General features: G+C 42.5%; 1 protein-coding gene across 17 annotated transcripts in view; it reads left to right on the top strand.

Moving 5' to 3' along the window:
- Window positions 1-24,776, top strand: part of Eif4g3 (eukaryotic translation initiation factor 4 gamma 3) — a 239,448-nt gene that overhangs the window by 88,688 nt on the left and 125,984 nt on the right. For 4 of the 17 annotated variants that reach the window (XM_057785396.1, XM_057785387.1, XM_057785391.1 and 1 more), the window contains 3 exons: window positions 10,830-10,925; window positions 12,219-12,332; window positions 24,289-24,309. In XM_057785396.1, the coding sequence (XP_057641379.1) occupies window positions 10,830-10,925; window positions 12,219-12,332; window positions 24,289-24,309 (231 nt within the window). Of the gene's footprint in view, window positions 1-10,829; window positions 10,926-12,218; window positions 12,333-15,480; window positions 15,514-24,288; window positions 24,310-24,776 lie in introns of all 17 variants that reach the window. The other 13 variants (XM_057785401.1, XM_057785394.1, XM_057785402.1 and 10 more) reach the window with 8 other exon arrangements.

Here is a 24,776-nt window from a genome sequence, read left to right as displayed (position 1 = left end):
CTTTCACCTGTTTGATTGCTTTTTTTGGTTTCCTTTAAGGGATTTGATGATTTCTTCCAACTTTTTGGGTTTTTTTCCTCCACTTTTTTAAGGGAAGTTTTCATTTCTTCTTTAAGGGCCTAAATCATCTTCATAAAGTTATTTTTAAGGTCATTTTCTTCTTTATCTGCATTGGGACGTTCAGGTCTTTGTTGCTGTTGTAGAATCCCTCGTTTCTGTTCGTGCTGCATTGCTCTTTATGTTGTTGAGTGTATTCCTGCACTGCTGTCTGCTTATCTCTTCCTCATTGGAACAGTAGAGCCTGTGTTTCTTGGGTGGATGGGTGGGTGGCGTCCCTTTTCCTCCAATTGTTGTCATTGGGGACTGTGGCTCTGTTGAATGCTTCAGGTGTAAGCAGGGCAGAGCGTTTGGTACTTGTTCCTCCTCCTGGAGCAGGAGGGTTTGAGGCTGCTTTGGAGGCCACTGCTATTGCTGTGACCACCTGCAGTGTTGAGTCTTCCTTCCTGCCTTGTGTGGGAGCTTTAAGTTTTCCTGTCTTTCCTGTTTGCTGGATCTTCTACTGGTGATCAGGTCCTTCTCTTCTTTGGGACAGTGCTTAGACTTTTCCATTACGTGTGGTGTTTGTTGTGATTTGTGTGTGGCATTTGTTATGCTGAGGCAGTTTCTTTGTAGCTCTACTTTTCTGACCTTTTTAATTTATTATGAAAATGTGTGGTACTTTGTGACAGTTTTTTTTTTTTTTTTTTTTTTGCGGGGTGGGGAGAGGGTCTAATTTGGTTTGTGTACATACGTGCAGGCCTGCAGATGCCAGAAAAGGGCATCAAATGCCCTGGAGCAGAAGTTACAGGTGGTTGCCAGCCACTGTGCCTGGGTGTTGGAACTGAACTCAGGTCCTCTAAAAAAAATACGCTCCTGGCTCTTAAACCCCCGTGAACTGCTTTTTTATGCCGTATATTTTAAGATTTACCTCATCACTTCCTAGAATTTATTTAATTCTGGAATGCAAGGATGTTTCCGTATTGAAAACTGATTGTTGCAGCCTATCATACAAGCATAAAAATTACCAGCTCAACTGACACATGAACATTTCCCAGCCCAAGTCCTCTCCTGACAGGAGCACTCGGTTATCCAACGTAGGAGGAAACTACCTCAACAGAATTGAAGCCTCACACGGAAAACCCATAGGCAGTGTCTTCACAGAACTTGAAGGATTAAGAACACAGCAAAGATATCTATAGTCATCTCATATTTTCTTACTGAAAAAATAATTTGTAGGCTGGGTGTGGTGACATTCACCTTTAATCCCAGCACTGGGGAGGAAGAGGCAGTCAGATCTCAGAGCTTTCAAGGCCAGCCGTGCCTATGCAATGATTTCTGGGACAGCTGCATAGAGAAACCCTCTCTCAAAAAGCAAACAAAACACAAGAAACAAAAATTCATAAGAGATCTTTGTATAATTAAAGTAGATATGTGCCTATCAGGAAATAAACTTGATATTCAGGGAATTTGTGTCTTCCACTTTGACATTGTCCATCTTTCTCCATTGTAATGTTTTAATTACAGTTTGTTCATCTGTGGGATGAATATATGTGTACATGTGCCACAACCAGTGTGAGGAAATCAGGACAGCTTGTGGGAGTCAGTACTGTCTTATATGCTGTCTGCCAGGCCCAGTGTCCAACTTTAAAATTCTTTTCCTGACCGGGTGGTGATGACTCACATGCCTTTAATCCCAGCACTTGGGAGGCAGAGGCAGGCGGATCTCTGTGAGTTCGAGGCCAGCCTGGTCTACAGAGTTAGTTCCAGGACAGGCTCCAAAGCCACAGAGAAACCCTGTCTTGAAAAACCAAAAAAAAAAAAACAACAACAAAAAAAACCCCAAAACAAAAAATAATAAAAGATTCTTTTTCTTTTGCCTAAATATACCCCCCTCTTTTTCAGTTATTTGTTGCTGATACAGAGGGATTGTTTCCCTTAGAAAGTCTGTTATTTTCTGTCCTGGTCCATAGCTTCCTCTGAGTTTAACTTCTCTTATATGTTTTATAGCCTCTCGTTTTTTGTTTGGGATTTTCTTTTTTGGTTTTTCGAGACAGGGTTTCTTTGTAGCTTTGGAGCCTGTCCTGGAACTAGCTCTTCTAGACCAGGCTGGCCTCGAACTCACAGAGATCTGCCTGCCTCTGCCTCCCGAGTGCTGGGATTAAAGGCGTGCGCCACCACCGCCCGGCTATGGGATTTTCTTTTTATATAAGTTTAGCATAGCACAAATTAATTTATTGTTTGCATTTTAAAAATCTAGATCAGGGAAACTGAATGTTTCACGTGTTCTGGTGAACTAGACCAGTATGACTGGATGTGTCCCCAAGAGCCAGGGACAGTTGGGTCCTAGGCCCAATACTTTATCAGTGTCCTGGCCATTCGGTCATTGAGTTGTGTGCTCCCTCAGGAATGTCAGAGCTCAGCCTTGATTGTTTGCTCAGGGTCCTGCTACTGTTTTCACTTTTAGTTTTTAGCTTTTAGTGCCTGAGTTTGGTTATGTGTATGTTCACACCCCTGTGGGGATCAGTTCTCTCCTTCCACTGTGTGGAGAGCAAACCCGAGTTGTCAGCAAGCACCTTTACCTGGTGAGCCATCTGGCTAACCCTTCTTGTTATTTGTTTCGCTTACTTTGTTCGTTCAGGCTCACTGCAGGTACCATGTGCTTGAACTCTTTTCTGATAGCTACACCGATCTCCATCATGGCCTCCCTTTTGTATAATACTTCTCTTAGTTAGCACATCTGAGGATAGCAAACACTGCCTCATTGAGCATCTTCTAAGATGATTCTTGTTTCTCTTGACACATGATTTTAGTATGGCCCTAAAACCTCATTCTTCAATCTCACCTCACTCTGTTTCCTTTAGTTCTTCCCCTGCGGACCCTTCCTGCTTAGGTAACATGTTCTCTTTGTTCTGCCTCCCCAGGATGCTGCTCTTTTTACACTGATGACTAGTCGAAGGTCATTGTTTCCTAGGTTGTCATTGCTGTTGCTACCTGGATACCTCTCAGTGAAATCTTCTCATTGTATATTTTTACTTATTATCTACATACCTGTAATGACCTACATTTTACAGTTGTTTAATGTTGTGGGAGCTGCCAGTTGTGTTCCTGCCGCCCCAGCTCCTGGTCGCCTGGCTAGCTTATGCCCCGAAATAACAACACACAAACTGTATTCTTTTAAACACTGCTTGGCCCATTATATCTAGCCTCTTCTTGGCTAATTCTCATGTAATAATTTAGCCCATTTCTGTTCATGTGTGTAGCACCCCAAGGTGTGCTTACCGGGAAGATTCTAGCCTACGTCCATCCTGGGTTGGAGCTTCATCGCGTCTGCTCTGAGCTGTCCTGCATCCTAGCTCACTTCCTCTTCCTCCCAGCATTCTGTTCTGTTTACTCCACCCACCTATGTTTTAACCTATGAGGGCCAAGCAGTTTCTTTATTATTTAACCAATGACCTTCCTCCATCAGTTTAATGAATTGTGAATCCCTTGTTAACTGATCTTTTCCCACCTTTTCATCTGCCTTACTGTTCTCAATATCTACCCAGAATGCCATACATTTGCTGAATTGCTTCTCTCACTCAGATCTGAAGAAAAAGACTTTGGGAGCCAAATGCTGATTACTGTTGATGTAATGAGCATTCCCAGAGGAAAATCAAGCAGTTTTACTGTTCAGGATGTGCCAGAATGAAGCCCTAGGGATGTATTGGTCCTGTTCAAAATGCACAAGTCACGTAGCGTGCTTGATACTTCCCCCAGGTGGATAGAGGCTGCTGCCTCTGACACAGATAGGGTACACTTGGGTTCAAGTGTCCCGCCAGCCTAATTAAGGAAACTGATTTACTGATGGAAGTGGGAAGAGCAGCTGAGAAAGTTATGGGACTGTAGTTGATTCCACCAAGTTTCTGGAAATCAAAGTGGAGAGCCAGAGGTGGGTGACTCAGCTCTTCTCTGAACTTTATCATGTGATGTTTGTCCTCAGGGTGAATTCTCTGGGAGTCATATTACACAGCAAGTAATGTTGACTTATCCCGCTCAGCCATGAACTAATTATAACTTGTGTAGTTTTTGTTTTTATATTTTGTTTAGTATTGCAAGATAGGAAAGTCATATTGGAGACCCAGTATTGAGTGCTTTCTTTTATAAATGGCATTATATCCTCCTCCTGTACTATTGCTCTGATATTTAAATACAGAATAGGAATTGAAGATATTCTTTCTTTCTTTTCTTTTTTTTTTTTTATTTTCGAGACAGGGTTTCTCCGTAGCTTTTGGTTCCTGTCCTGGAACTAGCTCTTCTAGACCAGGCTGGCCTCGAACTCACAGAGATCCGCCTGCCTCTGCCTCCCGAGTGCTGGGATTAAAGGCATGCGCCACCGCCCGGCTTGAAGATATTCTTATTCTCTAAAAAGCAATTAGGTACCTTTTCATTTTGTTTTTTGTTCAAATAGGCCCTTTTTGTGCCATCATTAATGCAGTGGTCATTGTTAAATTTTTATGTAAGAACTGTGTTTTCCTCATAGCAAGTCATTGTAGGTATTTGTTGGCTCTCCTTGCTGTTGAATACTGGTGGCAGTGCCCACATAATGGTTCGCCCTTACTCACCCTTTAGGAGTGTTTATGTCACGAGTGCTGTGACTGAGCCGTTAGTGTGTCCAGATGTGATCATGACTGTGATGCACCAGCCTATTTATCGTCTGGCTTTTGAGGGCAAGAACATGGAGAAGCCCAAGCACACGTGATCACATTCTGCTCATTTATCTGGGAAACTAGGAGTTATGACGGACACTTCTTTTTGATACTTGGGTGCTCCTGTTCTTTGAGATTCATCATAAGTACCTCCATTAACATGAGTTCCAGATTATTTTAAATGGCAGTGGATACCTGGATTCATTAGGAAGGAAGTACAGTGTTCTGTTTGCCAAGTGCCTGGCTGAGTTGTGATAAAGGGTCACCATGTGAGTTTACTCACCTCTCATGGAGCTTGGTGCTGGATAGAAAGACAACACAGGGAGCTGTGCACTTGGTTTCATGACTTATTTTACTTTATTTAGAGACAAGAATCTTTCTGCAGTCCTGCCTGGCTTACCACTCACTCCAACTTGGCCTTGAATTCACTGAGATCTGCCTGCCTCTGCCTCCTGAGATCTGGTTTACCCAGCCCATTTCACTTTTAGAAGAATGTTAATAAACCGAGGATCTGCCTTCCAGCATTATATGGTTAGACTGTCCAGCACCATTTCTATTTCAGTACTTTTTTTTAAAAATATTTATTTATTTATTATGTATACAATATTCTGTCTGTGTATATGTCTACAGGCCAGAAGAGGGCACCAGACCTCATTACAGATGGTTGTAAGCCACCATGTGGTTGCCGGGAATTGAACTCAGGACCTTTGGAAGAGCAGGCAATGCTCTTAACCACTGAGCCATCTCTCCAGCCCTTCAGTACTTTTTAGTTAATACAGTCCTTAGAAATTTTGTGCTAACCTACAATGGAATTGTAATCGTGTGTCTTCTGTTTGATTTCACATCAGTGGGACCCGACTCGGATACCATTTGAATGGAATTCCAACAAGGCCACTAGTTAGATGTGGTCCCATATTTACTCCTTTCCTAATTGATAAATCATATATTGTTCTTTTTTGATTATTAAAATAAGATAGCTCTGAAGGTAAAGAACTTGCTGCCAAACCTGATATCTAAATTTTATCCTGCACCCTCATGGTAGAAAGAATTGATGACTCAAGTCCTCTGACCTCCCCAAGTACCGTGATGTGCATATGGGCACATGCATAATAAACAAATACATGTTTTAAAAAAGGTTCTAAAAACAATCTAAAGTTTAGCATTTTGCTGAACTGATAATTTGTTTCAAAGAATAAATAATAAAGCTTTAGGTTGACTTGGGTGCTATACAGAGATGAGTTCAGATTTGCGGATAGAAAGAGAGAGAGACTACTGTTCTCTCTCCTCTCTGAACTTTCCGTGCCCCACCGGTTGCCACAAGTAGATGATTTCCTTTCCTTGAGTCCTTTTAGGTCTCTGATGTTTCTTGTTGGCATTTGGGGCATTTTGGTTTTGTTTTCAAGTGACACCTCTTGCATGTAAAATGAGAAAGTGTTTCTTTTCCAAAATGAGAAAGTAGTGTCTTCTGCCTGGATTCTTAGTTTCCTTCCTTGGAAATGAACTATTCCTCACAATCCTCTTTACAGAAAGATCCACAAGGAAGCGGTGATGGTCAGGTGTGTACTGATGGGTTGTGTTGCTGTCTGCCAGCCCCCCCAAGTTCTAGGGATCAAGCTCAGGTTCTCTTGTCTTCCTAGCAAGTGCTGTGTTGACCGAGCTGGCCTCCCAGTCTCGCGGTATAGCACCTTCCCCATTACGTTTTACAGTACTTTGTGTGAGCCTGTTCCCCTGCCCTCCGTAGCCCATTGAAGTTTGATTTTTTTTTTTTTTTAAGTATCCTCATCTTTTTTCAGAGTTGCATGGATTGCTGGTGCACATGTGTCCTGCAGGCTGTTTACTTTTCTTCTCAGACTGGAAATTTCAGCCCAGCAGTCTCTGACATGCCACTGCTGAACCTCTCCAGCATGTAAACTGCAGCAAGAACTATGTGTTTTTGTTTGCTAAATTTATCGCTTTCCATTGTAAAAGTAGAACATCCATCTTAGTTCTGTGTGTTTGTTTCTGAAGTCTTTATAACCCATGTGCGGTCTTGTTGGGCTCATCTTCCAGAGGAATTAACCTTGAAACTACTGTAGAAGTGGAGTTACAGCAGCCCTTTGTAATGACAGAAAATGTTGACTACAGGAGAGGAAAGCTTATTAATTATTTCTTTCTACACCTGTGCTTAACAGAATGCTGGCCACATGCCACCATTAAATTTAAATTGAGTGGTTAAATTGCAGTTAAACAGAATGGTTAGTACTTGTAATTGAGTAGCTAATTTGCATGTAAATAGCACTGTCAGGTCTGAGTGCCACTAATCTCAGCTCTTGGGAGGCAGAGGCAGGTGGATCTCCCTGGAGGATGCAGTCAGACCTACCTAATAAACAAAACAACAAACAAAATAAGCATGAACAATACTTTTCTAGTGTAATCAATTTCTGGTTTGGAGGGGCTTTGCTGGCTGTATAAAGAGCTAGCACTGCTGTACTGTGCACTTCCAGTAGTTAAGATAGTTAATAAGATTGTTTTTGTGGTGTTGGGATGGAACTCAGGGCTTTCTTTATACATCTGGCACGCTGTTGCCATTAGATTTAGGCCCAGTGTCTTCCTTGTGTGTGTGTCGCCCCCCCCCCCACTGCTTTGCTTATTTCTAAATTAAGACAAGGTGCCAGGAAGTTGCTCAGGCCAGTCTTAAACTCACTCCATAAGTGCAGAATGACCTAGAACTTATGATCTTCCTTCTCATACATGTATTTCTATGTGCAAGACGCTATGGTGTTGATATATATGTACATTTGCCTAATTCTTTTAAGATTAATTATCTCTCCAGACGTGGTGGTGCACTTAATACCAGCACGTGGGAGGCAAACAGAGGTGTGTCTCTTTAAGTTCAAGGCCAGCCTCAACTACTTAGCAAGTTCCAAGACAGCTAGGGCTAGATAGCGAGATCCAAATAATAATAACTAATCATCATCATCTCTTCAGAAGTGTAGAATGACCGGGCGGTGGTGGCTCATGCCTTTAATCCCAGCACTTGGGCACTTGGGGTGCAGAGGCAGGCGGATCTCTGTGAGTTCGAGACCAGCCTAGTCTACACGAGCTAGTTCTAGGACAGGAACTAAAGCTATGCAGAGAAACCCTGTCTCGAAAAACAAAACAAACAAACAAAAACAAAAAAAAAAAGAAAAGAAAAAGAAGTGTAGAATGTTTCTGTTGGGGTTGGTGGAAGCATGAGTTTCATCTATAGACTGCATTCCTAGAGATGGAATTTTGGGGTCAGGGAGGTCAGTAATGTAAAGATCACCCTATAGCCCTTGAGAAGTTTGCAGCTCGGCTACTCAGTCCTCTGTGTGTACAATGTCATGCACACACCATATTGAGTTTAGTCCAAATGGCATTATTTGTTTAAGGTGAACAGATTACCTTAAAACAAGAAATGACTTTTTAATCTCTGAGTTATGTTTAAAATCTTAACAGCAAGTAGCATGTGAAATGCAGTAAAGGCTATATGTTTTATATCATCATTGTTTTGTTAGCTAAATTTGTTGTTTTCCATTGTAAAAATAGAAAATTCATCTTAGGTCCATGTGTGAGTCCCGTGTGTCTTATGTCTGGAGTCTTGTAGCTTATTTGCAGTTTTGTTCATCTTCCAGTGGAATTCACTGTCAAAAATCAGTGATTAAAAATCATTGTTATTAGCCGGGCAGTGGTGGTGCACGCCTTTAATCCCAGCACTTGGGAGGCAGAGGCAGGCGGATCTCTGTGAGTTCGAGACCAGCCTGGTCTACAGAGCTAGTTCCAGGACAGGCTCCAAAACCACAGAGAAACCCTGTCTCGAAAAACCAAAAAAAAAAAAAAAAAAATCATTGTTATTGCCTGAAGAGATGGCTCAGTGGTTAGGAACACTGGCTGCTGTTTCAGAGATTTTGCTTTCAATTCTCAGCAACCACATGGTGGCTCCCAACTGTGTAGAAGAGATCTAGCTCCCTCTCCTGGCCCGCAGGCACAGTACTATATACATAATAAATAAAAATTATCGCCTTCAAAGTTGTGTAAGTGACTAAGACCTTCTGCAGCTGACTTGTCTTCGTTACCTTGCACTGCTATCAGGTTATTAGTTAAAACATTAAGCTACAGAAATCTGAATATTCGTCTATGGTTTTATGAACTTGCACAGTATACAGGAAGTGCTGTGTAGTCCTTCTTGTGAGACTAAATCACTGTGATGGTTCTGATGTGTGCTACTTTTTTTCCTCTATTGTAGTGTCAGCTATTAAATCTGAGGGTGTTGTATGTGCTAGGCAGTTGACCTACCACAGAGTTCCAGCTGCAGCCTTGAGAAGGCTTTGAAAGTCATTGTAGAGGGACAGTTGTCAAAACCATTAGTAATTCTTGAAATGTTACCTCATCAACTTATTCCTTGCCCTCTATGCATTTGATGTTATGCAGCCAGGTCAAAGAATCTTTGTACTGATACTGGCAAGATGTCTTAGTGGGTAAAGCCATTCACCACCAAGCTTGATGGCTGGAATTTCACTTCCTGGTTCCACATGGAGGAAAGAGAGAACCGGATCCTGACCTCTACATACACAAAGTGACACATGAACATGTGCAGGAAGAGCACGCATACCAAGAATAAAGAAACACATTATAAAAACTAAGAAAAAGATGTTTTGAGCTGAAGAGATAGATTAGTGGTTAAGCGTATGTACTCTTGCATAGTACCCCACGTTCAATTTCTAGGACCCACATTGGGTGGCTCAAACTATCTGTAACTCCAGCTCCAGGGTACCCAACACTGTCTCCTAGAGTCTGCAGGTACCAGACTCAACGCATGCACATACCACACACAGAAACATATTCACATGGTGAAAAATAAATATTAAAACAGAATGTTTTTGTTGAAGTGTTTGTGTAATTTTTAGTAAAACACTATAGTAAGTTAAGAAGTCCATCAAGAAATGTGGTTAGTCATTCTTTACGTGTAGGAAAGGAATAAAGGCTTCGGAGGCATCTGCTTCTTACACTGCTTAGAGCACAACAGGACAAATGCCCAGCGACAGCGCTGTTGGCAGAATGGTACTGATGAAGAGCATATGTTACTGAGGGCACAGAAGATTATACTGTAACGGAACAGTTTGTGTGCCTGCACCAGACACTGCGTTGTGTGTGTGTTCCTGCACAGACACTGTGTGTTGTGTGCATTTGTGTTCTACACCAGGTGCTGTATGTTGTGTGTGTGTGCCTGCACCAGACACTGTGCGTTGTGTGTGCCTGCACCACTTTGTTGTGTGTGTTCCTGCACCAGACACTATGTGTTGTGTGTGTGTTTCTGCACAGACACTGTTGTGTGCATTTGTGTTCTACACCAGATGCTGTATGTTGTGTGTGTGTGCCTGCACCAGATACTGTGCGTTGTTTGTGTGTGCGTGCACCAGACACTATGTGTTGTGTGTGTGTTCCTGCACCAGAAACTATGTGTTGTGTGTGTGTGTTCCTGCACCAGACACTATGTGTTGTGTGTGTGTTCCTGCACCAGACACTATGAAAAAGTTGGTATGGAGAAGTTTTTCGATGCAGTATGTGATGAAAATATTTTTGGTAAGATAAAATGAAACCTTGAATCATCTTGTTCAGTTCCATCTAATTATTGACTATGTGTAATAATTATGACCGGGTAACTTACTGCCCTGTTGTTCAATTTGTGGCTAGACTTAATAGGATTGGATTAAGGAAAGAACTCAAGACAGTCTTTGGTGTTCTGTCTGCTGTGGAACTGTCTGTATGGAGTGGGGTCACTGCTGAAGCATTGCTCATCACCCTCTAGCCTCCACGTCCATAGGCCCCCCCCCCCCCGCCCAACATGCACACACAAGAAGTAGATGGGATTTCAGCAGGTTTTCTGCACTCCTGGTTTGAAAAATTTGTGCCTAGATTTGGGTTGCTGATAGCACTGTCAGGAGGTGTACACTGACTCTGAAATCTCCATTGACTAAGTTACAACTTTAAAAACAGCTGCAGACCACAGTGCAAACCACTTCTGTGAACTTTAAAAAATGTGTTGGATTTGAGTTGCTGTGTCATATGTATTTTTTAAATGTTGTTTTTGCCATTCTCTGACAGACCCCTTATCCCTCTGGACAGAATGCAGGTCCAACTACACTGGTCTACCCTCAAGCCCCTCAGACAATGAATTCACAGCCTCAGACCCGGTCTCCGGTAAGTGTGCAGCTTTCTCCTTTGTGCAGCTGCTGGGATCTTTTTGTGAATCCTCACTGTGCTCTGGGAAGACTTCTCACTGTCATCATCACCACTGCCACTACACTGTCAGTGCTGGGGCTGGCAGCGTTCACGTTTGCACCAGCTTAGATGCAGTGTTGTTTACATTTCTCAGGGAGGAGAGGGTGGAACTGTGTGTGCCATGAGCTTCCTTCTGCACAATCCAGTACACTCAGGGTTTTCTCCTTCACGTCCTTCATGTCTTATTTGTATTATTCAAAATTATGAAAAGTGAAACGATGTTAGAAGCGGATTGGATTTTACTGGTTCGCCTCGGACTTGAGTGCTGTGGGAAGTAGGGTTTCTGAACACGTGCCACCAGATCGTTCTAACCACTCGACAGTATGATCACGTGCATGACATTCACCCAGGTGTATTCATTTCTTCAGTAGTAGATTTATTGTCATACAGATGTAAATGCAGTCATCCTCCTTGTTCACCCCTCATGTGGATTGCAGCACTTACTAAGATGGACTCCAGGTCATCCTCCTGTTTCACAGTGCACAGTGGCTTCAGCTGTCCAACTGTTAGCGTCGTTTCCTACCCTGCATGAGTAGCTTTGGGCAGAAGGTGTCTGTGACATCTCATTGTACCCCACATCCCTCTTTGTACTTGAGCTCTGTGTATTCTTGGAATACAGGGATCTTCTTTTTGCACCCTGCTTTTTTGCTTATAGCATAGGAAGGTCATTGCATTAGCTCCTGCTCATTTGATTTTATGCATGAAGTTTGAATTGTTGAAATGTTCCGGAGCCCTGCTTGAAGAATTAGGAGTCTAGACTGCACACAGTGGCCTGTCTTTCTCACCTCTTCCTGCCTTCCTCTCCCTTGGTGCCTTTTCCAATACCTGTTCTTAGATCCTGATCCTCCCCAGAGGTCAGAGAAACCATTTCTAGAGTTGTAGGACTTCAGTCATTGTTGCCTGCTTGCTTGTCTCCTTTTTCACTGAAATGGTGAACCTAATGTCTGGTGCAAGTTTTGTTCTGAGAGTGGTTTGGGGATGTGGATACTTGTCTATTGGATGGGCCTGAGGTCTCAACAGATCCTTTTCCATAGGCCCTGGTTCTGATTGTTAAGCATGGAATGTTATGGTAAGCTCTTCAGAGAACTCTCTGGCCCTCTCCCCTCTCCCATTTTAATGATTGGGGAAGACAATCAGAGTGAAATTACATGGTTAGAGCTTGGCGCAAAACCCGACTGAAGAGCTGCATCTCTAAACCAGTTTTCTTGACAGCCCAGCAGAACAGTGCCAATACATTGCACAGACAACTGGAAGAGGAGGAAGGTTTTGGAACAGACTCCCGTTTACAGGTCCTTGGCTGGAAGAGGCTGGATAAAATACTGCATTGTAAGCAATATAACAAACTGTACTTCTTGCAGGCAGCAGTGCCTCTGGCACGCATTATTTCTGACCACATCCACATATTGGCTGATGAACAGAAGTGTATTGATCACTTCTTCTTTGGAAGTCCGGCTTGGCATGCAAGTTTCTGCCAGGCACAGGGGGAAAACCATAACAAATTGGGTGGGTCTTCTGTTGGGAATCAGACAGGAATAATTTGCGTTTTACATTTTTTTCCACTTATTTTAAATGTGAAGTGGAATATCCCTTTCTGATTTAAATCTAAAAGATAATTTGGATTTAAAAGATAAATTTCAAGGTTTCTTGTCTACCCTTTCTACTTTATAATTGATTATCAAGGGGCAATTGTCTGCAGTTATCAGCCATTTTTTCCCTGTGGTCATAAACTCTTCAGATGCCATCCTTTATGCAATTTTTTTGTCATTTCCTCTGGTAGTGACTGTTACCACCCACATTACCCAAACCCACAGGTAACACATTCCATTACATGCCCAAAGCAAGTGCAAGACTGGCAGCGCACAGACTACTCTTGCTTGTTGTCTTGGGTCTGATACCTTTTTTATTTCATTTGTCTTCGTGCTGGGAGGGTAGAGTTGCAGTGAAACTTGGCAGGATTGTATTTTCTGTTTCCATCCCAAGTTGCCATGGTCTAGTCTCATTCATTCTCCTGCTGCTTGGACTGGGAAGGAGAGGCGTGGGGCCGTGTGGAGGGCCCCTGCAACTTGCTGAGCAGTGAGAGTGTTTTCCATTCTATCTCTGCTTTAATAGGCCATTGGCAATGCATAGTATAGCCTTTTCATTCTTCCCTGATCATCTGCTTTTTCAATCCTGCTGGCTCCAGATGCCCCCTCCCTCCCTCAGGATCTCTTCCTGTCTATATTTCTAGTTGATACATAGTCTCTTAGTTAAGTTCATAATATGGAAAATCTTGTTCCACATTTAAAAATGTTGCCTGTCTGCCCCACTTTCTTGATGGTGCTTTTCAAACTGCAGTCTATTTTTAAATGGTCTAAGAAAAAATAGTGAAGTTATTAGAAGTCTATTTGGAGTGGGGACAATTTGGCTTTTGTAGTAATCTTTTTTTGTTCATTGGCTATACTCAGTTACCAACTGTGCACAGCAGGGTGAGGACATGGGTGAGTGGCACTAGCACTGGATTCCAGTTCACATAAGGCTGTTTTCTTTTATATCTATAATCCTCACCATCTCAAAGTTCTACCTTTTAAGAGAAAAGTTTCTATTTTTAACACGGGCCAGCAGTGACTACAGTTTGTTCTGTTGCTTACAGCCATCCATAGGATCAGACTGGTAGCACTCCGCAGGGAAACCCCCTCCGCCATCAGGGACCAGGCCAGAGTAGTCCAGGGGATAGCCAGGACTTCAGACTGACTTGAGTTAGGGTTTTTTTTACGTGCGCGCGCGCACAGGCGCACACACACACACACACACACACACACACACACTTCTCTCTTGAATGGAACTTTGCACCTATCTAAAGTTGGGTTTTCTTGTTAGAATCTTGGAATTGGGGCCTTTCAGCAGAACAGTGAGAAGACTGGCCCCTCACTCAGCTTGGTGTCTGAAATGGCTCTTCTCTCTCTTCTGTTTTCTTCAAATGTGTCATGCAGAGATCTCTTCTTCTCCCATCTACTTTTTAGCTTATGAATGGTATTACCTAATCTCAAAACTTGATGCCCATAGTGGAGGAACGATCTATTCTGTTCTCATAAATGAAAATCTTAAAATTCAAAACCTCAATTTGGATAGGAGAAATTTCTAGAAGATTCTTAATTGCCATCTTCCATCATTCTGGAAAACTGATCTGCCAAAATTGGCAGCTTTTCTCACACCCTGAGCAAGCACAACCATCAAGTCACTTTTTTTAAACACTTGGTGACATTATAGCTTCAGAGGCAGATTTCTTGGCAGAAATGTGTTCAGAGGTTGTGTGTTCCATGGCACTTTTGGACATTTTGAGCACAGGGTAGCTTAGTTGGGAGAGTTACACCATGGTCTGTTCCTGTTGTAGATGAAGTGCTAAGTAGAAAAGAGTGATCTCAGTGTGCAGCCTGGTTCCTCGGGGCTGTGAAGGTGCAGATAGTCGGTCCTTACATATTGTAAATAAAAGCCCGTGCAGAATGGCTTTTGTATGTTTTCTCTTCACTGATGAATAAAGTAGCCTGCATTAGATCCGAGGAGATTTGAGCATCTAGGTATGGCTTTGTATGATGTATTTTCTTTGTCCTTTTTAGTTAAAATTATCATTAGGAGCCAAATTTTGCTCTGAGAAATTGTTCGATTCTAGAGGTTTGACTCTTTTTTTTTTTTTAAATCCTGACTGGGAAATTGTTCTGAGAGAGGCCAAATGGAAGTGCATGTCAACTGCTGGAAATCCCAGAGGACTTAAGTTCTCCTTCTCTCATGGCCAGTGTCTAGTATCTGGGCAAGCACGCCCCACAGTGGGGCTTCCAGTGTTTGCTTCAAGCTGCACATAGAGTTGAAATCTTGTACTTTTTGCCCATGTTCCTCCAGTTTATGATAATGCCATTTTGACCAATTATGTTAGAGACGGTTGTTCTTTACTGGCTATTTAACTTTCCTAGTTAATTGCATTTCAGCACGTGTGCATGCACACATACACACGTCAAGCCTGTGTATCAGACACCCATTACATTTAAAGAAATTTTTAATCTAATCTCTGACATCCATTTAGTGTGCTTTTGCGATCTAAAAGCATTCTGGTGTCCTCCAGCTGTATAGTTTCATGCCGCATACTTGGTTTTCATGTTTGTTTCAATGCAACCATCTAGTGTTTCACACTTCCCTTTGTTTTTTCGGGGGAGGGTTTTTTATTCATGCTATTCCTATGAGTGAGCACCCACGTGCTGGTAGCTTAATAACTTTCTCCCCAGCTTCTGAATGAGAAGAGATCTGGGTGGTGGTCTTGACCTCTTGGATCTTGGTGCTTGTCTGTCACTGTCCTGCAGCAAAGCCTTTAATGTTTTGTGTTTTTATTTTTTCTCTTGTGGGTTTTTAGCTTTTATTTTGTTGTATATTGTGTAACTTTGGTTTTTGTTGTGTTTCTGACTCTTTGTGCCTTTCCCTTTGTGTCTGTTCTCCCTTTTCCTCTCAGTTTGCAGCGGGGCCTCGACCTGCCCATCATCAGGTACTGTACCCTTGCCCCTCACTGTTACTCTGACTAATATGTGGGGCTTAGTAGCTGTTGGCCCTTAGAATGCTGCCACCCCATGTGCTATCCCTAATGACTCCTCAAGAGCAGCCTCTGTCCAGTCAGAGTCAGTTGGCCTTGTTTTTCATGATATTTTGTTTTTAACAAGCCCCTTTGCCTATGTTTATAGCAAGGTTAAAAACTTTTTTCTTTCTTTGAAAAGATTACTTTGAATTTAGATAACTGTGGAACATTAGGTATATTAAGTCCTCACAGGCCTTGTTAATAAATTTAACCTAATGGAGCGGGCACCATTCTAAGGGTTTTTGTTAACCTTCTACTGTAACTGGTACCGATGTATAGAGCAGCATTAGGATCTCTAAAGCTACTGTGAATTACTAACTTAGACCTTATAAGAAACTAACACAACAACAAGGTGCTCTCATTTGCTGCATAGAACTCTTCCTATACCATACTTAATCTGAATGAATGATTTAGACTAATTCTGAAAGATGAGAACCTAATAGGAATTAAAGTTTAAAAAAATAAGAAGCCAGTCCTATGTAACTTCGTAGGTGTGCAGTAAAGGGGCCGGTCCTATGTAACTTAGTAGGTGTGCAGTAAAGGTGACCTTATGCGAGAAATAAAGACTCCAGTTATCTCCTTGCTCCCACACCAACACTTCATGAAGTGTTCTGAGACATTTTCTCTTTGGTGAAGTAGGAAGAACTAAGGTTAGAGTCTGACATATTGGGGTTCACGTTTACCAGTGACCAGCTGTACTAGGCAAGGCTTTTTCTAAGCCTCAGGCCCCTTCTGTGTGAGCAGATGAAACAGGGCCAGCACCCTTCTCAGGAGGTGTGAAGGATGTGACAGCATGTGACACAGCTTGAACAGTCAGTGGCAGCTGCTTTTAATGATGTTTTAAAGCAACATATTCTGTTGAGAAACATGAGGTGAGCCCTTCCTATATTAACTCATTCCTATGTTCAGAATTCTTATTGTTCACTAAAAGGTGTTGCCTCACTTCAAATCTTTTTATTGAGGGATTTAATACAAAGCTCCATTTCTTAAGTAGTCTTTGGTTTTTCGAGACAGGGTTTCTCTTTGGTTTTGGAGCCTGTCCTGGAACTAGCTCTTGTAGACCAGGCTGGTCTCGATCTCACAGAGATCCGCCTGCCTCTCCCTCCCAAGTGCTGGGATTAAAGGCGTGCGCCACCACCGCCCGGCTCTTAAGTAGTCTTAACAAGTTGGAGGAGACAAGGCCACTGGATTCTGAGGTTTTCCAAGCATAGATATGCCATGGATGGCTATTCTTTGATTTTCCTGGGGGAAGAATGTAACTTGATTCTTTTTTCAGCTTGAAGATACCCTACCACACAGACTTGGGAATGTTGGCACTAGGACAGATGGAGGTGTCCTCCCCTTTATTAATTGAGTGTTCGGGTTACTCACTGCCCTCAGCATCAGTTTCCTCATCTCTAGGATGAGAATGATGCTAAAGAAGAAAGCATGTGAGGACCAGTAATATAATACAGATGGCCTGCAGGATGCAGTGGAACACGGCACTTGCTCCGGCTTAGAAATAGAGTTCCCTAGCATTGATATCATTAATATGATAGAATTGTCTGCAGATTTATTTTATTTAATATATATGGGTGTTTTGCCTGCATGTATGACTGCACCATGTGTGTATTGTTGCTCTTGGAGCCCAGATGAGCACACTGAATCCCCTGAAGCTGGAGTTAGAGATGGTTGTGAGCCACTGCGTAGGTGTTGGGAATTGAATCTGAGTCAGCCAGTGCTCTAACCACAGCAATCCCCCAAGATCCAGGATTACTATAATTTTTAAGAAATTATTCAATTCTGCAGAGACAAAGTTTTTATTTTAATCAGGATGAGACCAAATGCTCCTAAGAGAGAAATGGGGCATCTGTGCCCACGAAGCAGAGGGAAAAGAAGTGGGGTGTTTTGAGTTCAGTAGAGAGAAGGACAATGCCTTTTTGAGTTCCTTGGTATAAGGGGCACTGTTGAGTTTCTTCACTCACATTTGTGTTTCTTAAACATTGGTTTTTCTCAGGGAAGACCGCCAGTAGCAGTAATTAGGATTGCCTTTGGCCGCTCTTCTCCTCTTCTTTTGGTAGGTGGTGCGAAGTACAGATTACTGACTTGAGGGTAATCCTGAAAAACCAAAGCAATGTTACTAGTATCAGCCCCACTTGTTAGAGTGACAGTCTCTCAGGATGGTTAATCTGAAACCCTTTCTTGAAGAGTGGAGCAGAAGCAGAAAGGCATGGGCTGCAGTGGCCAGAAGGTGTGTGCTGCATCAAACACTCACCAGCAACTGACTCTGAGCACTCATTTCCTAAGCTTTTTCATGAGGTGTGGGATGGGCTTTCAGAGGTTTTCAGGAGATAAGATGGCTTTAGTAGCCATGCCCCTTGTGCAGCACATCTTAGGGACATGTTACTGGTGGTTGGCCTTGCTTCCTGTTATAACACGTACTTAACAAGAATAGGCCTTTTTTGATTGCTTTTTAAAAAAAGGATGAAATTCTCAAGAATATATAAAACTATTTACAAGATAATCTATTAAAAAATTCTGCTGCTAAATAGAGAAGTATACACTTATATTCTTTAGCAGGAAAGGTCATTGCTTGCTTTGGTGAGGCCGGGCTGCTATTGGGTAGTGACTGCAAGCTGGCTTGGAGCCGTCTGTGTGATGGAGGATGACCTTTTTTGTTTGTCATTTAAGTTATTATTATTTGTCTATGTGTGGTTGTGTGTGCTGTGGTGCATGTCCGAGTCCAGAGGACACTTAGGCATTGTCCTCATTCCACCCCACATGGTTAGAGGGATCCAGTGCGGGTTTCTAGGCTCACACTGCAAGCACCTTACCTGCTGCGCCAACTTACCAGCCCAAGGTTTGAACTTGGGATCCTCCTGCCTGTACCTTCCAAGTGCTGGGATTGTAAGCAGGTGACCCACACATGGTCTGTGTGTTGGTGCTGGAGCTTGAACTCATGCTAGGAAAACATGGTACCAACCAAGTTACCTTTAGCCTCAAAGAAATAGTTTCTCATGGTCATTAGACAAGTTCCTGGGATGAAGTGCAGAAACCTAGAACATTACTTTTTAATACAGAAAATTTAGGTGGTCTCTGTTTCTAGCTCAAATGTCATTTAGATTCTCCTCATTGCACCTCATAGAGTTCAGTGAATAAGGAACTTTAAGCTGGGCATAGTAGTGGGAACTGAGGCCTGCCTTGACTGTGAACAGAAAGTAGGACGGTCCACCTAGCTCCAGCAGCAGCGCTTGTTACTGTGGAGGAGAGGTAAGGGACTGAAGCACCTTTTATCAGCAGGAGTTGCCTATCCCAGTGTTGGCATGGTGTATGTCTGTTTAAAGGAACAGTGTGCTCCCTTGCCTCCACAGGACAGAGTCTGCTTACTGTAAAGAATATGTGTGGCATGAGCATCTGTAGACAACCATCGTGTAAATTCCAGTGTTCATATGCGGTGTTTAACACTCTTTGGCCCCCAACTGCAGCCAGTTTCAAAGTGACAGAAAATACACATCCTGCCCTACTTGTTCCATCCACTCCCATGGAGATGGTGCCACAATTCCTTTGGGACTTGATGAATTTGTATATGCCATCTCCTTATGGAGAGAGGAAGGTAGGGGCACAGTATTGCAGAGCTCCACATAACAGGACATAGACAGCCGCACAGCGAAAGCTGTTCAGAGACAAAGTTCATAAACACACGTTTTAAAGAAAAGCATGTGTCCATCTTGGTCTTAGGATCTAGTAGGCTTGTTATGACCCAGGCAGAAATTAAAGCTACAAAAGACTTTTTACCTGTGGTCGTTTGTTTTGGTCAGATATGATTGAAGCAGGAATTAGAATTAGCTTCAGAACGGAGCATAGTAGTACTTTTCTGCGATCCAACACTTTAGAGGCAGGTGCAGATCTCTGTGCGTTTGAGCCCAGCCTTGTCTATATATTCTGGGATAGCCAGGGCTACAAAGTGCTAGCTACAGCCAGTGCTACCCTCCTCCTCCAATAAAGAATTAGCCTTAGATTTAGCCAACTGCTTAGGAGCCTGAAGCAAGTGCACCCTAATTTGTAAACCAACCCAAATACTCAGTGAAATTTTTAACACAAAAATCCTCACGTTGCCTACCCCAGGATTTTGAGACTGGCGGATTCATGTCTTTCATCAGCGGTCACTTCCTTGTCTTCTCTATCCTTCCATGTTTTGTAAAGTAACCCACATTAGCGGATAATTGTGATTGTGTGGCAAATGTGTGCCTTGTTGTAGCTTGGTACTTGTCTCAGTAGGCATGGAAAGGAGTTATCATTTGAAGATTATTTGGAGAGATCCCTGTGAAAAGAGAACATTGTCTCATGTAGTTAAAAACTATAATTTTTTTCTCCTGTATAAAATGGGGTTATGTGAATTACGGAAAATCTCATGGATTTGCTTTTGTTTATAAGGTCCTTAACTGTACTTGGTAAGCTAGAGTTAGCTTTGCAGCCCTGTCAGGAGGGCCATGCTCCAGTGAGTTCTGAACCAGTCTCCATGCTGTTGGATCTTGGCGTTTTTTTCTATTTTTTCATTTTGTAACTGCAGAACTTTGAGCATTATACTTTCCTTCCAAGGAAGAGGCAGATGTTTGCTGAGCCATTTTAAAAAGATGCTAGCCATCTTTCCTTCTTGCTTGAAAATCTCAACCTGATTAGAACCTGAGAGAGCAGATGTGCACAACCCACTCGGTGTGAGTTAAACTCTTCTCATGCTAGTAGTTGTTTGATGTATTTAGTTATTGAAATTTGTGTAGTTTGGACTTCCCTGTATTCCTACCTTCATTCTGCTTTTGGGTTTCACAATGAGATAAAGTATTAGTTTTTTGTAGTTTGTCAGTTGTTGTTGTTAGTATTATTATTATTATTATTATTATTATTATTATTATTTTTCTCCTATTTTATAGAGACTGGGTCTCATTGTATAGCCCTCCCTGGTCCACAACCCACTGTGTAGACAAATTGGCCTCAGGCTCTTAAATATCCATCTATTTGTGCCTTCTGAGTTCTAGAAGTAAAGGCATACACCATCATGCCCGGCCCATCTGTCTTTTTAGAGAAAACCAGGAAGTTGGTATCTTAGCACAAAATCATTTTGCAGTTGCTTCCATGCTCTTTGTTTGCGTGGTATTGACAGATGCTGACTAATAAGTCATGTTTGCAGGGCTCGGCTGTTAGCATAAGCAGGGATGAGCTGAGTGTGCTGGGACAGTCTGCACTGTGGAGGAGCACCAAAATGCATGGATTCCTATTGTAGCATGCTTTGTTTTGCTAAAACATTAAAGCCAGTTTGGCTTGTGATTTATTTATTTTTTTCCCATCATAGACTTGGTTTCACACAGAGAAGCGTACTACTGAGATATGTCTGTATTGTGTAGACAGTTTCTTAGATGTGGAAAGAAAAGTAAGTAAAGGCTTCAGCCTTCCTCTGAGGGCACACCTGGGTACAGCAGAGTATGGTAGAAGTAAATAGGGCACCAGACCAGGCATGGGAGCTGTGCTAACGGGTGGAACCGAGTGTGGAGAATGACCACGATGGTCACTCTAATCTGGTGTCTTGTTGACGGTGTAGTAGGATGTTGTAGAAACAAGTACCTGGTGTACTTGTGGAAACAAGTACAAAGCTGGCTTTCACTGATTAGCCTCACTACAGAGTATCCTGGGCTTCAGCATTCCTATCTACAAAATGGGTTCGGCAGGATCTTCCTTGATTTGCTGTGTGGGCGTTCAAGGGTTAAAATATTTGGCATATAATAAAAGGTCTCTGGCACTCCCCTTCCCCCATGTGTGCATGTCCATGTGCTTAAGCCACATGGGCCAGAAGAGTGCATCAGATCCCTCCTGGGACTGGAGTTCTAGGCAGCTGGGAGCCACCTGACATGGGTGCTGGGAATCGAGCTAGGATTCTCTGGAAGAGCAGCAAGTGCTCTTACCCACTGATGGACAGTTCCAGTTCCATCCCAATTATTTTACAACTAGGAATGAAGTGTTCTAAAAGGATGTTCACTTCCAGACTCCCCACTTGACAGAGCAGATCTTTACAGAACCCTTGGGGCCCATTCTCTTCTACCTGACACAGCCCTCTATGGCAGCACTTCACCAGAACTCTTTGTGATGGTGGGCATTTAGCTCTTCACTCCCTTCGCTACTGTAGCGCTGGCTGCGTATGGCACCAATCACTTGAAATGTGATGGTGGTTTTCAGATAATTGAGAACTGTCCCTTCTGTTAGGCATAATTGTAGTTCTCAGAGACAGACAGTGAATGAGTGGATAGGTGATGTAGATTGAACACTTTGGAGCCAGTAAAAAGAAAGACATATACTCATTTAAGTACCAAACAGGTACGTATTTCATTGTCCAAGTTTCTAATATTTCCAAGTTTCCAATATTTCTAATAAGTCCAAATTTACTGCCATGCCTACCCATCTGAAAAATAACCTACATTTCTTACTCCACTATTAAATAGGATTCATATACCAGTGAATGGTTAGGAAGGGGCGTAGAAAAGAAACTCAGTCCCTACTTTGTGTTTCCACGCATCACGGCTTTTGTAGTCCTTTACGTGTGCATGTGTTTGTGTGTGTGTGTGCACGCGCGTGCACATCTGCACCTATCTGTATGTGTAAGAGGAATAGATCAACTCTACATAGCTTGTTTTTCTAAAGTGTCATGTAGTAAAGTTTGAATAGGTCTTTCAGATGGTGTGGGAAACATGCACATGGACATAAACAAGTGCCTGTTTCTTTAAAGGGCATAATAAGTTTTGGGATAGGAGAAAGGTATTGCCTTGAATAGGAGACAGTAATTTCATAAAGTAATCAATGCATTTTTCTGGTTGGTTAGTTATGATTAGGGATATGCTGTACTTTAGTGTACTGGATCAAGCTCCCACCAAGTCCCCTTGGACTTTGAAATGAATACATTTCTTCTATCTCATGAGAAGTCCTGGATAGCCACCAGTCCAGACCCCACGTGTTTAAACTGCAGGTGAGGATACCCAGCCCTCTAGTGAAACTCTGCTTCTCTGTTTGCATCTGTGGCGTCCACAGTAGCACATGCCTTAGAGACAGAGCGAGGGTGAGTTAGTGTTATGTTAAAGCTTTTGGCCGAGTTTGGTAGCTCCTTAATGCTTGAGAGAGCTAGTTTGTTGTCACTTAATGTGCTTGTCTTAATAGGTTTTACCCAGTTTCAAAGTTGAAATAATAAAAATGTCTTACTTTATGTTGTGTTGGCTTGGCTATGTTTACATCAATTTTATCAGAAACATTCAGATTCGACATGACTGAAGAAAATACGCTGTTTAGAAACCCTGTTGATAAGGTAATCTCAGTTACTCTTTTGGATAAGCTGGTTAAGATCCATCAGAATGGTGAGAGAAACACTCATGCACAGGATGTAGGAGTATTTGCCCTGTCGGCCTTCCATATACTTGTAAGTGAGCCAAGTATCTCCTTGTCTTCTCTTCTTGCCAGTCCGTAATAGGACTGACTCTTTAGGGGAGGTGCGAGTGTGGAATGTCATTTGATGAGCTGGCAAAAGAGATAGTGCCTCTAGGTTTGTGGCTTTTCTTGTCTTGATTGCCTCTGAGTTGATGGAAAGGGATCTCACAGTATGGATCTCTTCATCCTTCCTGCATCCTGCACTGTTCATTAGTTGATAGGTGAATGACTGTCCCTCCTTAAAGCCAGCAATACTTTCGTGCCTCCTGATACATTGACAATGGATTAGAAATTTTGAAGTTTATTCTAAAAAATGTATTTACAGCAGATTTATATAACTGCGAATGTGTCTGCTGGCCATGGAAGGGAGAACCGTCATTTCAGCCTTCTTGTTTGCAGCTACAGAAGTGCTGTCGGTGGAGACAGACAACCAGGGGACTTTGGTTATCATTCCCCAGCTTCCTCTTCCTAAGACACCAACTCTGCCTCTTGTGCCTTTCATCTGCATCAACTCCTTTTTGGCTCCCCCAGTGGATTCCTCACTCACTCCATTCTCCTGCAACAGCTTCCTATCGCCTGCATTACCTCCTTAGGGCTTTCCTTGTAGAAGGTTGAATGGGAGTGAGGGTTGGGCTTAAACATACCGTTTTCCCACTTTAGCACAAAGTGAGAACTTACTCTGACCCCTGGAATATCTTGATGCTTATTAACAAAAGGATGGAAAAAGACCCGAGAGGGCCAGAGGTCAGGAGGCAATTCAGGGGCTTTCAGACTTTGGCCAATGTTTTCAGCTTGGTGTTAGAGCTCTTTGATTTAGAGGTTTCTGTGGGTTTTTTTTTTTAATGCCCTATTTAAGATAGTAACTAGATTGTTGAAAAATAACCCAAAGTCATGCAGTTGGACATTTAAGAGCCAAATAAGAGTCAGTAGTCCCAGCTGTACTTTAGCTACCACGTACTTCTTTTAGGGTGTGATAACCAGAAGCCGCTAGAAGGGTTTATCAGTGGGTGCATTTCTTCTTTTTCTCAATTTTTCAACTAAATATTAGAACTTTGATTCCATGTGTCCTAGTGTCCTCAAGTGAAGACTTGTCATTCTGATTTTCTAGTCTTCATTCTTCTCCTGAGTTACTGAACAGAAAGCTGTTTTTGTTGAGCTGCATGCTATAGCCTGCCCTTCCTACTGATCTGTAAGCTTTTCCATTGGCTTTCTTTCTGTTTCCTGCTGCTGCTTGCTTCATAACTGAAGGGAGGATTCAGACCCATCCAGGTAACAAGCTCTTGGTTCTGCATGGCCTCTTTATTACTCTGCCTTCTTGTTAGTTTACAGCGCAGTTGCTAATGGTTAGTCATACTAGAAATGCACTATAGGGTGTAGCTTTAAGCATCAAGAACTGTGCATAACTACAGTGATGGCTGCCACCTGGGAGGGGCTGAGCTCTGCTCATTTCAGGCCATTATGAAGCTTGACTAGATTCTCCACTTTTATTGCAAAATGTTTGAGAAGGCAAAATTGGGTTTAGTTTAGAGTGAGGTTGTATCATCATTTTGACAGGCTTCTTTCTGTATGTGACAGCCTTACAGCTGGTTTTAATTTGGCTTGATGGGCTTGGATGAAAATGCTTGTGTCCATGGAGATTCTTGTCCTCCTAAATACTTTACAAATGCCTGGCAGTATTGTATTAGGTTGACTACTTTTAATTTTTAATGATTTGATTTTGAGCAACTCTCTCTTTA

Source organism: Chionomys nivalis, chromosome 11 (assembly GCF_950005125.1).
Source record: "Chionomys nivalis chromosome 11, mChiNiv1.1, whole genome shotgun sequence".
Taxonomy (NCBI): Eukaryota; Metazoa; Chordata; class Mammalia; order Rodentia; family Cricetidae; genus Chionomys; species Chionomys nivalis.
The sequence above is the reverse complement of the archived record's forward strand: the minus strand, read 5'-3'. Positions and strand labels throughout refer to the sequence as shown.